Genomic DNA, 20,647 nt, shown 5'->3' with positions numbered 1-20,647 from the left:
AAGGGGGTGGCCACTGCAGAAGAGGCTCTAGTGCAGTGTTTCCACAGGCTTCTAACTAATGTTTCTACCAATATCTACTACCTAATGTTCCTTGCTAATGCTCCTGCCTACTTACTACTAATGTCTTTTGATTATAAAAGGCAGGGCTAGTGCATAGCACTCTACATGAAAATCTAGCATTATGGAGAATGAGTTGTGTGAATTAAACGTTGTCAAGTGTTATGTGGGATAAGGCGAGAGTGTATTTTTGTAAACAGAATGCCTGCAGTCCACACATAGATAAGGTAGAAAGAAAAGACTCTGTGCAGCTGTCTCTTAACCCTCCCAATACCCAGGCAGTAGTACTAGTAATATCCCTCTTGGTTGGTGGCTGCCTATCACTTACTTTTTACTTGTAGCCCCTCTTGCAAGATAATAATTGTTACTGATAAATATCCATAGTAATCATATTTTTGGGGAACAAAAATAAAATTTAACTGCACATGCCTGAAGGCCCTATTGGAGTACCTATTATACCTGGCAGTGCAGCAGCTTACTGTAAAGGATGCATAGCTGACATAACATCTTTCCAGGATGAGTTGTTAATCATATTATTTAGGAACTTATATTCTAGTTAATCATATTTAAGGATAATTTTTTTAATAATATTTGAGAATATCGTGTACACAGTGCTTTGGATATGATTACTGCAGTGAAAGGGTTGAAAGTACATGTAATCTTTTGTAAACTTCCTAACTAGTTCATTAAGTTTTTACACTAATGAAATCTTATAATTGGTATGAACATTAGTTTGTGATTATGGCCTGTGTATCTAATGAATTTCAATTATTCCAATGTTTTACTGCTGTTTATATGTCACCAAGGTTCAGGTAGACTTTATGAAAATCCCTAATACTGGCAATTAGAAGTTTATTACCACAACTGTTTTTTCTTACTGTAGAGGACATAATGAGAGTAAATATTGTTTTTACTCTAGTTGGACCTTTTTTGATGTAAATTAATGTGTTAATTGCATTAAGGCATAACACTTATAAAATACTAGATGAAAATCCTTCCTGGTTGCCAGGTCAGGATACATAATGTCAGCATGTGTAATGAGCTAAGTATAATACCAAGTAGTATTCTGTTTATTGATAATTTCTATAGCATTGTGTTAACATTATTTACTTGATGGTCCACCAGTTGATGAATTAAGCCACATTTTAATATTATTTCATATATTTATAATACATGAAATTTACAATGCTGTTAAGTCTTATACTTTATCATGGTACATGAAAAATATGATGTCCATTTTTGTAGGGAGGGGTTTTTATAGGATGATAAAAGTTCAATGAAGTAGTGCTGTCACAAATTTATATAAATAGGGTTTTGAGTTAGTTCCTCTCATTTTATATGGTGCATGATTTTGATTTCTTATTAATTCTAAAGATGGTATTGTTTTCTAAGTAGAATAGGAAAATTGAATTTACATTAATGTCTTGAGGATGAGGATAGGTATTATGTACACAGTATTTTCTAGTTGGATAAAATATTACACAAGACATTATACAATCTGTAAGTGGGAGAAGGTAACTTTAATCATTTTAATGTAAAACATGAGACCAGATAATCGTCATGAGCTCAGAGAAGGACAGTTGACTGTTTAACCAACAAAGTTGGGCATGTGCTTTGAGTAAAATGGATGACTGTTTAAGCCTCGGTCACAATACCTGAAATGCATAATGAACTACTGAAGAGACTAGAACCATGAAAGAGTTGATAATAGTGTCGCATCATCTTAATGTTCTGGCATTAACAGTGGTGGGATATTTACAAACATTGCGATGGAATTGTGCCTTTTTTAACTTTGCTACAAAACTTGCCCCTTTTCTCTATCAAAAGGATTCCTTACATTCATACTAAATGTTATTATTGATGTCTTCCTCACAGTGCACATTACGGCAAGCCAATCTCTGGAATGCTTTCTCATAGAAAGTTTTCTTCAACAGAGCTCGTTTCTTTGTAGCTCAGTGTCCCTTTCAGTTTTAATCTTTGCAACTGGTTTTTATATCCAAAAAGAACAATTATTGTCAAAAAATTTTAATACAGCTTTATGTGTGAATTTGTTCGTATTGTAAGCCACAAGGAAGAATTCTTTAGGCCAAAAACACTTTGCCTTTTTTCAGTATTCGTGCTTTCTTGGTCTAGGCCTTGTGCATTCCATATTGTTTACTCTTATGAAAGTTTTTTATCATATAATGTTTACTTATTTAATTAATTTATCTACTCAAAATATTTTCCAGATTATTTTAACCATTCATATTTGTGAAATAAGGAATGTGTATTAGTGCTCCTAAGTTGCTTACTTAATAATTTTATAAACAATATTAATTAGAAAAATTTGTGAAAGCAGCATTTTACTTAACGAGACCTTGATCTTTAAGTAAGGATAGAGACCTGAAAACAAGTGGGATATTAGGAAAAAGATTAAATCAGGACCATCTGTTAACGTAATGACTACAAAATGTCACTGTAATTACCCAACATGTGGGACCCATGAGATAAGCTACGAGTGTGCCTTTTGTAGAGTAGGTCACTTGCACCTGTTTTTTGTGAGTTTCAGTACTGATAACCAACAAATGTGTATCCGTATGATAAAAGTCATAGAACTCAGCACTTTATATTTGTAGAATTTATTTTATTTCAACAAAGAACATTTTATCATTTATCTTTTGCTACTAACATGTATGTATAGTACTATGTATCACACCATAACATGAATTATGGGGCATAAAATCCAGCACATATACATGTATACATACAAGTGTGTTCATCTAGAATGATGGTCCACTGGCTTGGCTTTAAGAATATCAAGAGTTGCTAGAACAGCAGTTTTATATCTCAGGCCATGTATATTGAGTAAAGTGAATAACTTCAGTTGAGAAAGTGGTCAGGAAGATGTAATCTCAAAGGACTAAGATCTTATGTGGCCCCTTTAGTTTCAAAAGGGCATTTATTGTTAGAATATTTTATGTACACCATGATCACAAATGCTGGGATTATACCATTTTGTTGGGGTTTTGAATTGTGCTTCCCTTTCTTTCCTGAGAGACAACCATTACATGTTTTGGAAAATGCATGGAAAACTGTTAGCAGTATAACAAACAGAGAAATGGTAATTCAACACATGTAAATAGAAGAATTATTGTGAAAAATAGAGCATAATTTGATGGAGGAATCACTGAAGTTTAACTGTTGCATAACTACTAATTATACTGAATGAAAACTTCTTTAGGATTACTCTTAGTCATACACTAACATAATTTTTGTGTTGCCTGTGTAGCATGGAAGACACAGGGATCACTCTTTTGTCCGTCCATCCATTGTCAGGAGTCATACTTTACCGAGCAGCTTAACCCTGTTCACAACTCTAGGAGGTCTAAATCAGGCACTCCTGTAACTTAATAATTGTTATCCCAACCTCAAAGAATTGATTATCATAAGATCCAGAGCTTTAGATTGGGTTATGCATGTCTTCTTATTACAAATTTTAACCTAGAACTTAACCTAGCTCATAACAAAAAAATTGTCACATTAGCCATGGAACTTAATAAAGGTTCTTTATATATTTTGCAGACAATATTTCCATCCATTCTTATGTAATTTACAGTAACTAATACTGTATGCTGCAATGCAGATGACCCTGATATTCCATGGAACACATTTTTGGTTCATATTTAGAACTGAATAACTTCAATGTATTTGTTTGCATCTTATAGAAAATTTTGATGCCAAAATTTCATATGAATATGGCTTGAGTTTTCTAGTGTTGCACAAGGTTTTGTAGTACATACCGATGTTTATGAAGTTGAAAATTTTAGTGTTGATAGTCATTACTGTACATGATCTCTTGTTGAAAGTTGAATGTAAGGCAGATTGTGGCATTTGTAATGAATTCAACTAATGTATGCAACTGTTAACTGCATTGTATTCCCTCAGTTTACAGCATAGAATTTAAAATCTTGAGGATAGGCAGTAAGGTGCACAATTAAAAAACAAAGTGCTGAAGATGACGATCCAAGGGATAGGGAAATGTAATGTTTTATAATGTGTAAATATAGGCTTTTTACTGTGATAGGGTCTCCCACCTTCAGACTTAAATATTAAAATACTACTATCCTAACTATTATGTTGTATATGAGTTATAATGAAGGGTTATAAGCCTTGCCAACACCTGGTTATTCTCAAGATAACACAACTGTATCATTGATTGTTCATGAGTGGCACTATCCTTAGCTTTTGTTGAACCAATTATTTATTCATTTATTCTCACATCACATGAATGTCATCAGTTTTGTTTAGATTATTTTCTTTACAGAAGAGGTGTGTAATTAAGTGTAAAGGATATTTTCTTTATAACAAAACAATTAACTTCAGTAGATATCCCATCATTTGATGATAAAGAATTATCAGAATTATGAATTAATGAAAATTTTTAGAGTGCTGAAATATTTTTTGTGTAGAAGAAAATTACTTGATTAGATTGGTCTATGAGAGCTTATAGTTCAAATCTGGAGTATAATCATGATGATTTAGTTGAAGTCTTGTTGCTACTTGTGTACAGGTTTATTGGAAAACTATGCATTGTTGGTATTCTTCAAAAAACGAATATTTCAGTATGCTGAGCTTTTGGTACTAATCTCAAGAGATTTACTCTTTCACTTTGTCTTCCAAGTCACCTTGTTTCTCAAACTATTTGTACTCTTTTTGGTGCACTCTATATAATCTCATATTGAGGTTTCAGTATAGTTTGTTGGCTTTAGATGAAGGATCAATTGATGCATTAGTAGATCCCCCTTCTCCCCCCCTCTTTTTTTTTGTATCATACCATGGATGTGATTCATACTAAGAACCAGAAAGAAATTAACATCAAGGAATTTTCTGATATAAAATTTGGTACATACTAACAGTGTGATCCAGTTAAACTTTTGTTAATGCAAACATTCTAAGGCACTTCATAAAACTTACATCTTGTTTCTTGGAGGATGAAGTTCTCCAAGTTGTTTTCTCCTTGTATGTAAGTTTCATTTAGGTTTTTGCATTTTTATTTATACACTGCATTTTTATAATTAGAAGAATCACAAGAGGAAGTGATATTAGCCTAAAATACTCAGTTGGTCATAGCTTTAACTGCATCCTCTCTTGGGTCATTGAGAAAGGAAACAATTGTGGAACCGCTAAGTAAATTTATTTTCTTTTCACATTTCTTCTGTGCTATGCCTCATGTTTGCACCTAGTCATTTCTAATATAAAGACTTTATTAAGCGTACTTAAAAATGAAGACAATTTGGGTCTGTTATCATATTGCTGCTTGTACTGTTTGTAGAATTGTACATAAAATATATGCCCTGTATTAAGCTTTATGTCCTGTTGAGATGCTACATTTACTCAACTATCCATATTAGATAAATTTTAGTTAAAAATAATCTTTTAATATAAGTAGACATTCCATACTGCAACTGATTTTCCTGAGAAGTCTTGTAAGCTATTAAACTTGGCGGTCCCACAAAAAAATGCTTGGATAAAATTGCACCGACATGGGCAGAGACCAGGGAAGGATTGGGGATTCAGAACATGCACAGGCACAGTGGTTGGGTATCGGAAAACCTTCATTTTACAAGCAAAGGAAGTGACGAGTGTAAATGCTCAGTGATATTGAGGTTTTATCTAGTTTGTCAGTTTATAGGTATTCTGTGAGACAAACCAGTTAACTGCAGGCTGTGGAAACATTCCACTTTCTACGTATTTAACTCGGTAAAAAAAAAATCAAGGAATCTCAGCTTGTACTTCAGCCCTAAAAACAGTTTGCCAGTAATGTAAAAATTTTATTTCTGGAGGCTTTACTCTTAAAATGCATTAAGTGGAAGTTTTAAATTTTATCACTTCACACTTTGGGACATTGTGAGTAGCATATTTGAGAGGCTAATTAAAAGGATGGAAAAGGTATGAAAGTACAGTATCAAAAATAAAAAGTAACCATGAGATTTATGTTCTTTCAAAGTTTTAAGTGGCTGAAATGAATTTTTTTCATTAAATGTCCTCCTTCCCTTCACCCAGCCTGATCTGCCCATGTCCATCTGTTGAATGCCTGCTTACTATGCCCCTACCCATTGTATGTGTGCATGTGTGACAGATTTGTATTGTATAAATGAGTGGTATCTGTCAAGTGTAACAAATTTTTCCATAACATGTCTTGAACTATTTATTGTTTTAAAATGATATTTTTATGTCTTGCCAAGCCAAACTGTATATAAATTTAAAATTGGGCTATTGTTTCATTTATCCAAAATATCAAATACTGAAATAACCTTTCTTGAGCAGTTTTGCATTGGAATGAAAAACCTGTCAGTAAATTTGAAAGATTCGTTTAGGTTGTTACAGGTTTAAGGATAATAATTTTACCGAGATCACAAGAAAGCAAAAAAATTGGTTATCCAGAGCATCCACGGCACCCACAGTGCACACATTCCACAATTTTGCCCTGAAAAGAAAAATACAGAAATGAGTTGCAAGTAAAGACTTTATAAACAAACCAAAAGGCAGGGGAATCACAGGATGCTACAAAAGGCTAGCTAAACAAGGCTTACAGAAAAACTTTAAACCTATAAACATTATGGGAAGAATTCAGTTGTATCTAAACCTTAACATCATGGAAAGAATTCATGTGTGCATGCACAAACCTTTTATCTTTGGAATATGTTATCATGGGAAATAACAGGTACTGTACAGTCTTGTCAAAAACTTTTCTCTAAAGTACATATCCCTACTACTGTAAGGAGTACAGCCTTGGGATGCAGAAGAATTCAGAATCTGGGTAGCACTAAGGCTAATAAAACTTGGGACTGAGGTAATTATTTTCATATATTAAACATACAGGAGGAAGAGAGGCATGCAAGGAACAGAGTAAATTGGGATGATGTGGTATACCAGGGTCAATGTGCTGTTAATGGACTGAACCAGGGCATGTGAAGCATCTGTGATAAACCATGGAAAGGTCTGTAGGTCCTGGAAGTGGATAGGGAGCTGTGATTTCAGTGCATCACACATTACAGCTAGAGACTGAGCGTGAACGAATGTGGCCTTTTTTGTTTGTTTTCTCGGTGCTACCTTGCTGAAGCAGGGGGAAGCGATGCTGTTTTCTGTGGGATGGGGTAGCGAAGGAATAGATGAAGGCAAGCAAGTATGAATATGTATGTGTATATATGTATATTGCGCTACCTCGCAAACGCGGGAGACAGCGGCAAAGCAAAAAAAAAAAAAAAAAAAAAAATGTATATACCAGAAGCTGGTGACTGAGTTTGGTAAAGTGTGTGAAAGAAGAAAGTTAAGAGTAAATGTGAATAAGAGCAAGGTTATTAGGTACAGTAGGGTTGAGGGTCAAGTCAATTGGGAGGTAAGTTTGAATGGAGAAAAACTGATGAAGTAAAGTGTTTTAGATATCTGGGAGTGGATCTGGCAGCGGATGGAACCATGGAAGCGGAAGTGGATCATAGGGTGGGGGAGGGGGCGAAAATCCTGGCAGCCTTGAAGAATGTGTGGAAGTCGAGAACATTATCTCAGAAAGCAAAAATGGGTATGTTTGAAGGAATAGTGGTTCCAACAATGTTGTATGGTTGTGAGGCGTGGGCTATGGATAGAGTTGTGCGCAGGAGGATGGATGTGCTGGAAATGAGATGTTTGAGGACAATGTGTGGTGTGAGGTGGTTTGATCGAGTAAGTAACGTAAGGGTAAGAGAGATGTGTGGAAATAAAAAGAGCGTGGTTGAGAGAGCAAAAGAGGGTGTTTTGAAATGGTTTGGGCACATGGAGAGAATGAGTGAGGAAAGATTGACCAAGAGGATATATGTGTCGGAGGTGGAGGGAACGAGGAGAAGTAGGAGACCAAATTGGAGGTGGAAAGATGGAGTGAAAAAGACTTTGTGTGATCGGGGCCTGAACATGCAGGAGGGTGAAAGGAGGGCAAGGAATAGAGTGAATTGGATCGATGTGGTATACCGGGGTTGACGTGCTGTCAGTGGATTGAATCAGGGCATGTGAAGTGTCTGGGGTAAACCAAGGAAAGCTGTGTAGGTATGTATATTTGCGTGTGTGGACATATGTATATACATGTGTATGGGGGTGGGTTGGGCCATTTCTTTCGTCTGTTTCCTTGCGCTACCTCGCAAACGCGGGAGACAGCGACAAAGCAAGAAAAAAAAATATATACGTTGAAATGTATAGGTATATATATGTGCGTGTGTGGGCATTTATGTATATACATGTGTATGTGGGTGGGTTGGGCCATTCTTTCGTCTGTTTCCTGGTGCTAACTCACTAACGTGGGAGACCGCGACAAAGTATAATAAAACAAATATAAATATTCATACTTGCTTGCCTTCATCTATTCCTGTTGCAACCCCACCCCACAGGAAGCAGCATATAATAAATATAAAAGAAGGAGCCTAGCAGTGAGTTCTCAACCCCCTCAAAGGCTCAGACTGGGGTGTCTAAATGTGTGTGGATGTAAACAAGATAAGAAATAGGCAGTATATACATTTTGAGGAAAGAAACCTGCAAACCTAATTAGTGCAGTTTGTTCTGTCAGAAATGAGCTGTCTTAAAATGTTTATTTATCAAAAATTCTGCAATTCTTTTAGCTGATTAGAACAACATACCTCTTCTAGTTTGCTCTTTGGAACTCGGCAAACACAATTTGTGCCAAAGTTTGTGTCTCGGGACTGGATACACCGAAGGCAGCAGAGATTCTCATATCCTTGCTTGCGCCATTTAGCAATGAGGTTCTGATCTGCTATCTTCTCTTTCAGACAATAATCGTATAACTCTGCAATAAGATAACAAAATGATTATGTAGAAACATTCAATGTTATTCTGTGAATGATAAATATTACAAAAGGATGGCACTGGGAATGCTCATCTTTGGCAATGGGAATGCTCAAAATGAGGGTAGGGACATTTAAGATAAAAGAATTGAATGTGAACTGACAGCTGAGGTGGATGCTAAAAATTTAGGAGTAATGTGTACAAGAAGCTTACATGATAAAAGTGTTTGTCCCAGCTCTTATGTAAGGATAGTTTAGCTACATCCACACAGGTTAAAAACTGGAGTTATACAGTTGGAATATGGTCAAGAAAGATTTGTGATATGAAGAAATTCTTAAAAAGACTCATGAGCATAAGCCTTGAAAATGTTATGGTTTTAAACGATGTGAATGAAAGTAGAGGACATGAAGAGGGGGACTTCAAAAGAGATGGAGAAATACAAGGGGTTAATTACTTACTGTAGGCTTATCGTATTTCAAATGAGGATGTCATGGGGATTATTTTGATCACAGACGAAGGAGACAGGTTATGTGAAAGGAAACGAGTCTCACCTGACAAATCAAAATATATGAACATAAAAATATAGATATCCCTGGGGATAGGGGATTAAGAATACTTCCCACGTATTCCCTGCGTGTCGTAGAAGGCGACTAAAAGGGGAGGGAGCGGGGGGCTGGAAATCCTCCCCTCTCGTTTTTTTTTTTTTTTTTTAATTTTCCAAAAGAAGGAACAGAGGGGGCCAGGTGAGGATATTCCAAAAAAGGCCCAGTCCTCTGTTCTTAACGCTACCTCGCTAATGCGGGAAATGGCGAATAGTTTAAAAGAAAGAAGAAAGAAAAATATAGATGCAGTTTTTTCAGAGTGGAAACATCTGTTTACTCTAGCACACTGGACATATATAGCTGAGGATGTGTGTAAGTGAATGTGGGGCTGTGTTCACTTATTTACCCCAAATAACTGGGAATCAAAGCTAACTCCATGCAACTATCAATTACAGTATTGAATGTAGCCAAATGGATAGCCTTTACAACTGTGGAAGAAATGTCACACATATACACATATGAGTAAATATAATAAATTCATTTCATCTGGCATTATCTACATTTCCCCTCTTAATACCTAATTGTTTTTATCTATTTTTACAAAGTAGCACCAGGATCAGACAAACAACAGCCTCATTTGCACACATCCAGTTTTTAGCAGTAATGTGTGATGTACTGAAACCAGATTCTAATACCCACAGCCAAGTCCCTTACTCCAAGGTTTACCTTCACCGCTTCATAAGCCCTGATTCAGTTCATTTGCTGCACATCATCCCACTTAATTCAAGTCTTCATCTAATACATGCCTCTCACCCTCCTGAATGTTTAGGGGCCAATACCCCAGAGTACTCCTATATTCTAACATTCCATCATCCTGTTGGCCTCCTCATGTAATATGCATAGCAGCTTAAGGAAACTACACGTACAGTACAATCAACAAAGTAAGATTAGAGTGTTTCACACTTGTCCTCCATATTGGCATATCCACCATTTCCTTTCTGAGCAGGCCAGGCCCACTTTTGCCTTTACAGAGTGACCTTTCCCACCACATTCCTTCAATGCAACCAGTGGCATGACAGTTTTTCAGCCTGTTCCTAATTTCACCCCTAATGCTTCTATATTGTGCTATACCCAATCTCAGGTACTTAAAGCAATATATACAGTGCTGGCCAATAAAGTAGGCATGAGGGGGCTCTGACACAACCATCAAGGATAAACATGAAATAAAACCATGAAAACTGTGTTCACCACCAATTAGTACTTTACTGGTTTCTCTTTCCTTTTGTACACTCCATGAAATGACCAGGAACTGAATCAGCAAGATTCTGATGCCATTTAGGGTCCATATTTGCCCAAATTTCACATATGGCCATCTCCAACTTTGGTAACGATGAAATATCCCTGTTACATAGTTTCATTTTCATTAAGCACCCATAAGTTTTCTATTGGATTCAATCCACAGAATTCCTGGGCCTGTTACTGAAAAAGTCAACCGCGCAGTCTTTAAGCCAATCAGTGACTAGCTTGGTAGTGTGGCAAGGAGTCCCATTTTGCATGAACACTTCACCCTTGCACTTTTTGAATGATTCTGGAAGATGGACACACAGTTGCTCAAGGTAACTTTGGCTATTCATATAGTTTCATTCTTTGGCAACATTACAACATCCCAGTGTCATAATTATTTAAACACTCCTATACCATAAGTGAAGCAGGGAACTTTACAATGCTTGCAATGGGGTCAAATGGATCATAGTCTAGTATACTGTACACAACCATGACTGCCACCTGACATTGAAATAGGTGGATCCATCACTCTACAAGACGCTTCTGAACTTAGCCCATATCCCACATTACATTATTTCTTGCAAAAATCAACTCTTTTTCTGGTGCCTACAAACTACCAGCAGTTTGGGAAGCAACCTGCAGCTCCAGTCCTCATGTAAGTGCTACTGCACATCACTGAACAGTCTAGGTTATATATTCTTTTGCACTGAAGCTTGGATCTGCATCCACTTGGAGTTTTAGAACATTTAGAGTACGTGAAGCGGTGCTGCTGCTTACATTCAATTTCTTAACCCATCACTGTACTGATCTCAAGCTCACAATAGTAATACTGGAATACGCTTAAGTGGCTTATTTCCCTTGTAACATGCAACTGTAGAAGCTATTTTGTCAAATGAGAGTATTTCTAAACACAGTAGGTAGTAGAAGTACTATGGCGAAAAAAAGAAGACATATGATAAGAGTTGACAGAGATGCTTTGTGGACGGTATTAAGAGTATAACACAGTGGGTAGTAGAGGTACGAAAAGGAGAAAAAAAAAAGAAAGCATATGACAGAGTTGATAGAGATGCTTTGTGGAAGGTATAAAGAGTATATGATGTGGGAGGTAAGTTGCTAGAAGCAGTGAAAAGTTTTTATCAAGGATGTAAGGCATGTGTATGAGTAGGAAAAGAGGAAAGTGACTGGTTCCCAGTGAATGTTGGTTTGTGGCAGGGGTGCGTGATGTCTCCATGGTTGTTTAATTTGTTTATGGATGGGGTTGTTTGGGAGGTGAATGCAAGAATTCTGGAGAGAGGGCAAGTATGCAGTCTGTTGTGGATGAGAGGGCTTGGGAAGTCAGTCAGTTGTTGTTCGCTGATGATACAGCACTGGTGGCTGATTTGGGTGAGAAACTGCAGAGGTTGGTGACAGTTTCGTAAAGTAAGTGAAAGAAGAAAGCTGAGAGTAAATGTGAACAAGAGCAAGTTTATTAGGTTCAGTAGGGTTGAGGGACAAGTTAATTGGGATGTAAGATGTAATGGAGAAAAACTGGAGGAAGTGAAGTGTTTCAGATATCTGGGAGTGGATTTACCAGTGGATAGAACCATGGAAGCAGAAGTGAGTCACAGGGTGTGAAGGGGGCGAAGGTTCTGGGAGCATTGAAGAATGTGTGGAAGGCGAGAACATTATCTCGGAGAGTAAAAATGGGTATGTTTGAAGGAATAGTGTTCCAATAATGTTATATGGTTGCAAGGCATGGGCTATAGATAAGGCTGTGCGGAGGAGGGTGGATGTGTTGGAAATGAAATGTTTGAGGACAATATGTGGTGTGATCGCGTAAGTAATGAAAGGGTAAGAGAGATGTGTGGTAATAAAAAGAGTATGGTTGAGAGAGCAGAAGAGGGTGTATTGAAATGGTTTGGTCACGTGGAGAGAATGAGTGAGGAAAGACTAACATAGGATATATGTGTCAGAGGTGGAGGGAACTAGAAGTGGGAGATCAAATTGGAGGTGGAAGGAAGGAGTGGAAAAGATTTGAGTGACTGGGCCTTGAGCATACAGGAGGGTGAAAGGCATGCAAAGAATGGAGTGAATTGGAATGATGTAGTATGCCAGGGTCGACGTGCTGTCAATGGATTGAACCAGGGCATGTGAAGCACCTGGGGTAAACCATAGAAAGTTTTGTGGGGCCTGGATGTGGAAAGGGAGGTGTGGTTTTAGTGCATTACACATGACAGCTAGAGACTGAGTGTGAACGAATGTGACCTTTGTCGTCTTTCCCTAGCGATACCTCACGCGTGTGCAGGGAGAAGGGGGGTGCTGTTTCATTTGTGGCTGGGTGGGAATGGATGAAGGAAGCAAGTATGAATATGTACATGTGTATATCTGTATATGTATGTTTACGTTGAAATGTATAGGTATGTAAACGTGAGTGTGTGGGCATTTATGTATATGCATGTGTATGTGGGTGGGTTGGGTCATTCTTTCATCTGTTTCCTTGTGCTACCTCACAAACATGGGAGACAGCGACTAAGTATACTAATAGTAATAAAAAATAAAATGACCATACATGCATATATACATACATATCAACATATACATAAACATATATACACATGTACACATTCATATTTGCTTACCTTCATCCATTCCCAGCATTACCCTGCCCAATATAACATTGTTGGAACCACTATACATACATATCAACATATACATAAACATACATATACATATATACACATGTACACATTCACACTTGCTTACCTTCATCCATTCCCAGCATTACCCTGCCCCACAGGAAACAGCAATGCTACCCAAAATTCTTTTTCCAAAACTTTCAGAAATGAGTACTTTACTGCATATTACTCTGGTTTACAAATAATATGTGCACTTTCTAAATTCTCTCCAGTAAAGAATCACTTCAAAAACGGATTCAAAAGATCAATAAACCTGTTTGATTGTGCCTTACCCCGGCTGATGGCTTTCCTCCGATAAAACAGGTCATAGATGTAGCGGGAGCGCTGATGGTGGATGCGGAATATTGGCCACAGAGATTCTACTTTTCGCTTTCCCTCATGTGATTCTGTTTCCGCTGAAATTACATATAATTTGGTAAATACGAAGTTTAGTAATGTTGAACATAATTCTGGAATATCGCTGAATTCATTCTGTCATTGTAGTGAACTCAAATGAAAATAAAACAAGTGCAGGGAAAGTTTAATTTGGAGCACTTTTTTTCTATAATATCAAATAAGAATACTGGGGTGGGCTATGAAGGTCAGGGAAAATGAGAGGTAAATTATTCCAAACTGGGTGGAACACTCCCAGAAATAAACCTATGAAGTCCTCAACTAACCTCCCATTGCAGCTGAGATTTACTTTACTCTTAAAACTATTTGAAAAATACTATATTGTTTGTAACTGTTATGGTTTCATGTTTATATCCAGTTCTTGAGCACAAAGTGCACAGATTTTCATGAAGTCATTCCAGTCACACAAGCAATTACAAAACATTCTTCTCCATGTGGCGTAAAGATGATAACAACAATAACACTGGAATGCTTCAACTGTAATTTTAACTACAGTAAAAATCAGATGCTGGGTGAAAGGTTAAGTTTTCATAAGCTCAGTATATTCTTAAAACTTTCAACTACTTATACAATAATCAATCCCTGACTTCCACAACCCTCCCTACTATCACCTTATACAAATAATAGGTGAATTTCCTTAAAACACATTCAAAGAATCCTATAAAGGTTTCAATCAATTTGTAAATAAAACAGCACAATGAATAAAGCTCTACAGATTCCAAAAAGGCATCAGGTGGAGGTCTGGAGGTCTAATTTCTGTCATCCATAGGATGACAATCAGTTGTGAATGTGGCTGTGCTATGTGAGAGGAGATTCTCAAATTACTCTGGAGGTCCATAAGGTGTCCCTCCTATTCTAGTTTGCATATTTTGATGAAAAAGGTACAAATTGATTCCTTACACTGAAAAGTTGGTACAGGGGGATTTTACCCCATAATATCATTTATTTAAGGCCCAGCCTACTTTGTGGGGACTTCATATTGTCAGAGTACAGGATACCAATTCTAAAGAGTAAACAATCCACTGGGTCCACTCATCAAAACCCATCAATTATAACGTGTCTGCTTTCTAATAAATCACCATCAAACAGTAGTTTCTGCAATCCTGAATAAAGAAAGACCATCTGGGTACTGTTAAACTAAGCTTTCTGTGCTAAGTTTTTATATCAAGTTATGGATGGTTTGGTTGGGCTACATTAAATACATACATTTTGTGTGTTTCTACCTAACACTTCCCCTTTTCATCAAACTCTTGCCATCTTTGCATGTACCTATCAGTAACCTTGTTACATATACAATAAAACTATATCAGCTTCCCCACTCTACATCAGTTGCATGAGGTATTAGGACTCTACTTATATGCATGTTATCAAAAATCTAGGAATTCTTCTATAGTGCCCTAAATTGGAACTTTGCTTGCAAAGCAATTTTGTAGTAAAATTCTGTAAATCCTCATCAAATTTAGCTATGTGAATAGGCTACTAAGCCTTTGGATGGTTTACAGTATTCAAGAGGAATCCATATATACTTGCAGAATAGCATCTGGAACATTATACTTTACTTACATGTATTAAAAAATGATGAGAAATAATGCCTATTAGGGAACATGTGATGTTAATCGAAAAAAAGGTATATTACAAAATTAGAAATATTGACTAAATAATAAAGCCTCGCCCAAGCAAAACTGACATAAGAAATAGACCAACATATTTATCTAGTTCCAAGCATTGTGCTGTCATCTGTTGATATCCTACAGCAAGCTGACAATAAATTTTCGTCATCATTGGTATATTAAGACTGGATTAATAAATGATAACATAAATCTTAAGTACTAAGGAGATTAGGTGAAGTTTTCATATGTCCTGTTGATTTTGCTGTTGTGTATTAACACTTTCCCTTACATAATGGTTACCCTGACCAATTTGCTCCAGTTAAATATAATCCTCCAGATTCTGCTCCTCCAGTATATCTGTTATCATCAATAAGGATCAAAGAAAATATAAGCCATATTCTAAAAAGTTGGTCTTGATTTTTTTTTTTTTTACTGCTTTTAACTATTTGGTTTACATCATACATTCCTAATTTCCTTTGTAAAGATTTAATTATCATGTCATGAAAATAACAGAGTGGCGAGTCTAAACTCCACCTTTACATGATTCTGGTTACCTTCTCGCATCTTCTGGTCCAGCTCCTCCAGCGTTGGCTCGATCAGCTCCCATCCCTCTGGAGGAGGCTTACGACTTCGGCGAACTTTAGGCATGGTAATCACAAGCCCAGCAGACGTGATAACACTTTCACCTCCACGAGTTCAGATCTTCCTTCTTTCGTGTTTACTTATTGTGCTGCTTCCCTGAAATTCACTTAGTTATGATACTACACATTTTTGTTATCATTTAGCAGCTATTGTTACCAGGAGTATAACCTTCGCACTAAACACAATGGTAAGCTTCTTTCCTTGGCTTTGTATGGAGACATGACGTCATACCACCAATGCGTCACTAGCATTTGATATTTTCCTGCCTTCCAACATCCACATTACTTAAATATATGAACGTCTCCACCTTAATCAAGACTTTAAAGGAGGTATATGAAAACCTCGTAATAATACTAATTGCTATTATTCTATGCCAAGCACAGACACATGGCAAAATTATTTGTAGGAAATGGGTATATGGCGCAAGACATTCAACATTACACGTAGAATCCCAACCTGAGGAATACAATACACTGGTTGGACGCTGAAAAAAAAAACAGGAGTATATATGGAGCCTATATTGAATTTTGACTCAATGAAAATAAAGCCAATAAGATAATTAGAAAAATTCGCAGGACTTGCAAATATCTTGACCAGGAACATTTCTATATTGTATAAGGCACTTGTTAACCACATTGGAATTTTGTAAAACTATTTAAATCCCAAGTTAATACACAATCAAAAATGTCTAGAAAAGAGGTCACGGACTCCCTAAGTCAATCTCATAATTAAAAGACTAAAGATAAAATTGCCAACTTTCCCTTTAAGAGGTAATAGCGCCGATATGACTGAGGTATCCAAAATCATGATTGGAAAATAATTAAAAGTTTGAGAATATTGAAATGGAGCAAATCTGGGAATGATAAGAAGCAATGCTCAAAAACCTTGATACATAAGATTTACTTAAGAGTCACTAAATGTGTGGAACTCTCCCGCATGAAATTGTTCAAGCTTTGTCAACGGATGCCTTTAAATGCTGCCTGGATGGGTTTTGCAAGTATCAGCCGACATAATATGGTTCTCGAGCCGCAATCGTTGAACAGATACAAATTTGAGCAGCGATCTGCATAGTAACTAATTATAAACGCCAATACAGTATCACGCATTGTGCATCTTACTTCAAGGATAATAAGCCAGCTAATCATTCTTCAATGCTTGTTTCTGATAAGTTCAAAGTTTATCAGAGGAAAAATCAAACCACGCCCTATGAATAACTTGTTTTTCTTATTCGTGTTTCTGTTCCCTTGTCAGTCTTTATAATATGTACACACAGGCATAGTGTTTACGCAGACTAAAGAGGATGGGGTTGAAGCTCCAAGGATTGTAATAATTATCCTTGTAAAATGTTCAAGTACCGCCGGACCCGAGCTCGGGGTCGCGCTCCCACCAACTTTCGACAGCTTCCTCATGACGTCACTTACCTCCAGTCTTAGCTCAGGAAAACGTTACAATCCAGTGTCAACACCACGCTTATGTCGTTTCTTTTACATAAACTGAATAAAACAAGACTCGATTTCCCTTTACTTGATGACGATATTTCTAAGAGACTCGATTTCCCTTCTATCTGATGACTTAATATTTATAACAAATGTTTGATAAATATTCCAGAAGTTTCACTGACTTGTTCCATCAAAGATGTCTATCATTCTCATTATGAAAAACGTATTTCCCATGCCATGACTATATAAACTACTGGAGTTGTAATTCAAAACACAGATATAAGAATATTAGATAAAAATGATCTTCCAGTTCATGAATTTTGTCAAGAACATAATTAGTTAACATTATATTCGAAACTATTCTCAGTACTATCATATTACTAGTATCACTTTTTATATCTTTCAGGTCTGAATGTATCCTTTGCAGAAAATGAAACAAGGAAAAAATACTCGGAAACTCCCTGAGCGTCACGCAACTGTGCTTGACCAACCGATGTTCGGGAAATGAAATAAATCTCATATACTTCAGAGACTAAAGAAAACAGAATTGCCGACTATACCCTCCAGACGCAATGAGGCCGATAAAATAATGAATGGAATGTGGTACGAAAGTTTAAGAATACTGAAAAGGAGCAACGATGGGAATGATGAGAGGCCATGCTCTGAAAGTAAACAATAAACATCAAAAATACACTTTACTCAGGAGTTCGTGGAAGTGCGGAATCCCCGGATGAAATTGTTCAAGCCTTACGCTGTTGACTCCTCTGCTTTTTGGATTTATCCATATAGCCAATGTTCTTACAGACTTTACTTAGAGAAAATTCCTTATGATTGGGTACAACCAAAACATATTTGCTGCTGAATTGGGTTCATTTATTTATTTATTTTGCTTTGTCGCTGTCTCCCGATATGAATTGGTTTCATATCGTAAGAAATTTTCACTTCTTACTAGTACTTTGGAAAAAAACTTAACATTAATGTTGTTTCCAAATATAAAAGCACCACAAGGAATTCCTTAATAAATAGACCATCATCTAATGAAAAATCAGGTGTCTACTCTGTTCCATGTTAAGTTTGTAGTAAGACCTATATTGGCCTGACGGGTAAATCTTTAAATGAGAAGATTCAACAGCATAAATATTCTGTAAGGACAGCCTCGGAATCAAAGGCAATATTCAAACATTATTCACACCCTGTGAATTAGGGGCTAATCTCGATGAATAAATCCTCCCTTGTTGAATACACATATAATTGTAGCATGAATATTTGTGGTCTACATAAACTAGATAGCGGTTTCCTGTACAAGACGCTAATGGAAGCGTATCTCTCTAGATGAATGTTAAAGCAACTTATGTACATCAGTGCAGCCTACATAACACAACCCAGCCTATCGTACAAATGACTTCATGGTCAGCGTTACACATTCTGTTACGAGATGGACCACATGCACAATAACAGATTAAGTCGTGTTAGAATCATCTTTAACACTAATCATAACTCTCTGCAATCATAAAATTCGAGCTATAAAAACTTTAAATATGACGACATTAACTCATAGCTTGTCTAATAATATAGTGACAGACGTCCCGATTTTGGCAGGACAGTCGTCTAACTTCTTATTGTATGGAAAACAACTGCATGGTAAATATACCATTTATAATTTTTCCAATAAGTGTAAAGAACACACATAAAGTATCGGTATTTCATTGTAAGTTGCAGTTTCTCCGAAATTTAGATTTTCTTTCTTAAATAATGTGCTTAAATAATATCCTGACTTACTTCAAGTGGAAGGCCTTCGACTGTGGGTTAAGATTTTATATTTGTCTTGAAGTCCGGATTTACTGAAATGAAAAGGTGAAAACTCTATCTTAAAAGATTCATAAAGAGAGTTTGGCTGATGGATGAATGATCGCATAAATAACCTTAGTGTTGATAGTCCTAAATCCCAAACCAACAAGTTCCAACTTGGTAAGATGCAGTTCCACTTGTGATCCAGCTCGAGGAAGGATTCACTCATTCACTGCCGAAGGAATAATCCCCTCTATTGCCAACGTCCTTCTCTTCAGTCACTTTTACAGATTGATTGGTCAACTGAGTTCTTGGCCGATCAATTGTCAGGATCACCATGGCCGTGTACATAATAAAAAAAAACTTAGGAATCAGGTCTTAGACCATACATATATTCACCTTATAAATATATCATTTACACTCTAATCAAACAGCCCAGTTCCTTTAATAAAAGCAGTTATTCGGTTACCAATCTTCACTGCCACAGTGAGATATGTTCACTGATAATAGGCCTAAGGGAAAGGCTCATGTAAACATTTTTTAGTGAGTCTCCTCAAGAAAACTACTAAAGTCTTTGTTGCTCCTCAACAACATATCAAAGTTTACCTTATCATACTATAACCATCTCCGATAGAGGAGAGATCCCACGGTAGCTCCAGTTTCGCTTAACAAGTTCCATAGTCTTCCTTAAAATCGGAATAACTAATTACTGGCACAGTCACAAGTCCATGTTCCACCAACGCGTGTTTTCAATTTGGTGTCCCACGCTGACCAACCCTCCCTCACCGTCCACCAACAGGGGTACCAATTATACACACCACACCAGGGAATTCTCTCTCTCTCTCTCTCTCTCTCTCTCTCTCTCTCTCTATATATATATATATATATATATATATATATATATATATATATATATATATATATATATATTGGCGAGGTCATGTTGAATGGTCTTAAGACCATACTGCAACTTTTTTTTGTTATCATTCATATAGCTTAAGCTTTCTGGCCCCAGACTGGCACAGGCGTTTTCGTGAAGACCATCACTTTATCTGAGGAATTTTACGTTAGAGGGAAAAGATAAGCCTTCCATTTCTTATATTAAAAGAATTACAAATGCGCTCGCTCATGTTGTTGATCATAATCAGAGACTGAAAGGTTTCTCATTTGTCGTCCAAAAATGTTTTGGAATGAAACAAAAAACCTGAGATGACCAAACATATAACAGAGTGGCCATTTTGGGCAGATAATTTATCCAGGCTGGAAAATCCACTAGAGCAACCTACCATGATCTGTTCATAATGCTTAGACGTCGTCAACGTTTCTCTTCAGCGTCCCACGATGGTCGGTGTGTCCCTAATTCATCATTGGCGCAACATTAAGCAATGAAAATATCTATTTTAGAAGGTTAT

At 36.7% G+C, this 20,647-nt stretch overlaps 1 protein-coding gene across 2 annotated transcripts; it reads right to left on the bottom strand.

Annotated features, from left to right (window-relative positions):
* Positions 1-5,208: 5,208 nt before the first annotated feature.
* l(1)10Bb (BUD31-like protein) lies at positions 5,209-19,995 on the bottom strand. 2 transcript variants are annotated; one of them, XM_071670344.1, is made up of 5 exons: positions 19,842-19,995; positions 15,921-16,104; positions 13,636-13,758; positions 8,697-8,863; positions 5,209-6,523 (listed from the first exon to the last, which is right to left on the bottom strand). In XM_071670344.1, exons 2-5 carry the CDS (start codon positions 16,012-16,014, stop codon positions 6,473-6,475), a joined length of 435 nt encoding a protein of 144 aa, XP_071526445.1. In that variant the 5' UTR covers positions 16,015-16,104; positions 19,842-19,995; the 3' UTR covers positions 5,209-6,472. The 2 variants fall into 2 exon arrangements, with proteins under 2 accessions (XP_071526445.1, XP_071526444.1); XM_071670343.1 differs by lacking the exon at positions 19,842-19,995 and having other exon boundaries at positions 15,921-16,216.
* Positions 19,996-20,647: the final 652 nt, after the last annotated feature.

This window comes from Panulirus ornatus, chromosome 15 (genome assembly GCF_036320965.1).
Source record: "Panulirus ornatus isolate Po-2019 chromosome 15, ASM3632096v1, whole genome shotgun sequence".
Taxonomy (NCBI): Eukaryota; Metazoa; Arthropoda; class Malacostraca; order Decapoda; family Palinuridae; genus Panulirus; species Panulirus ornatus.
The sequence above is the reverse complement of the archived record's forward strand: the minus strand, read 5'-3'. Positions and strand labels throughout refer to the sequence as shown.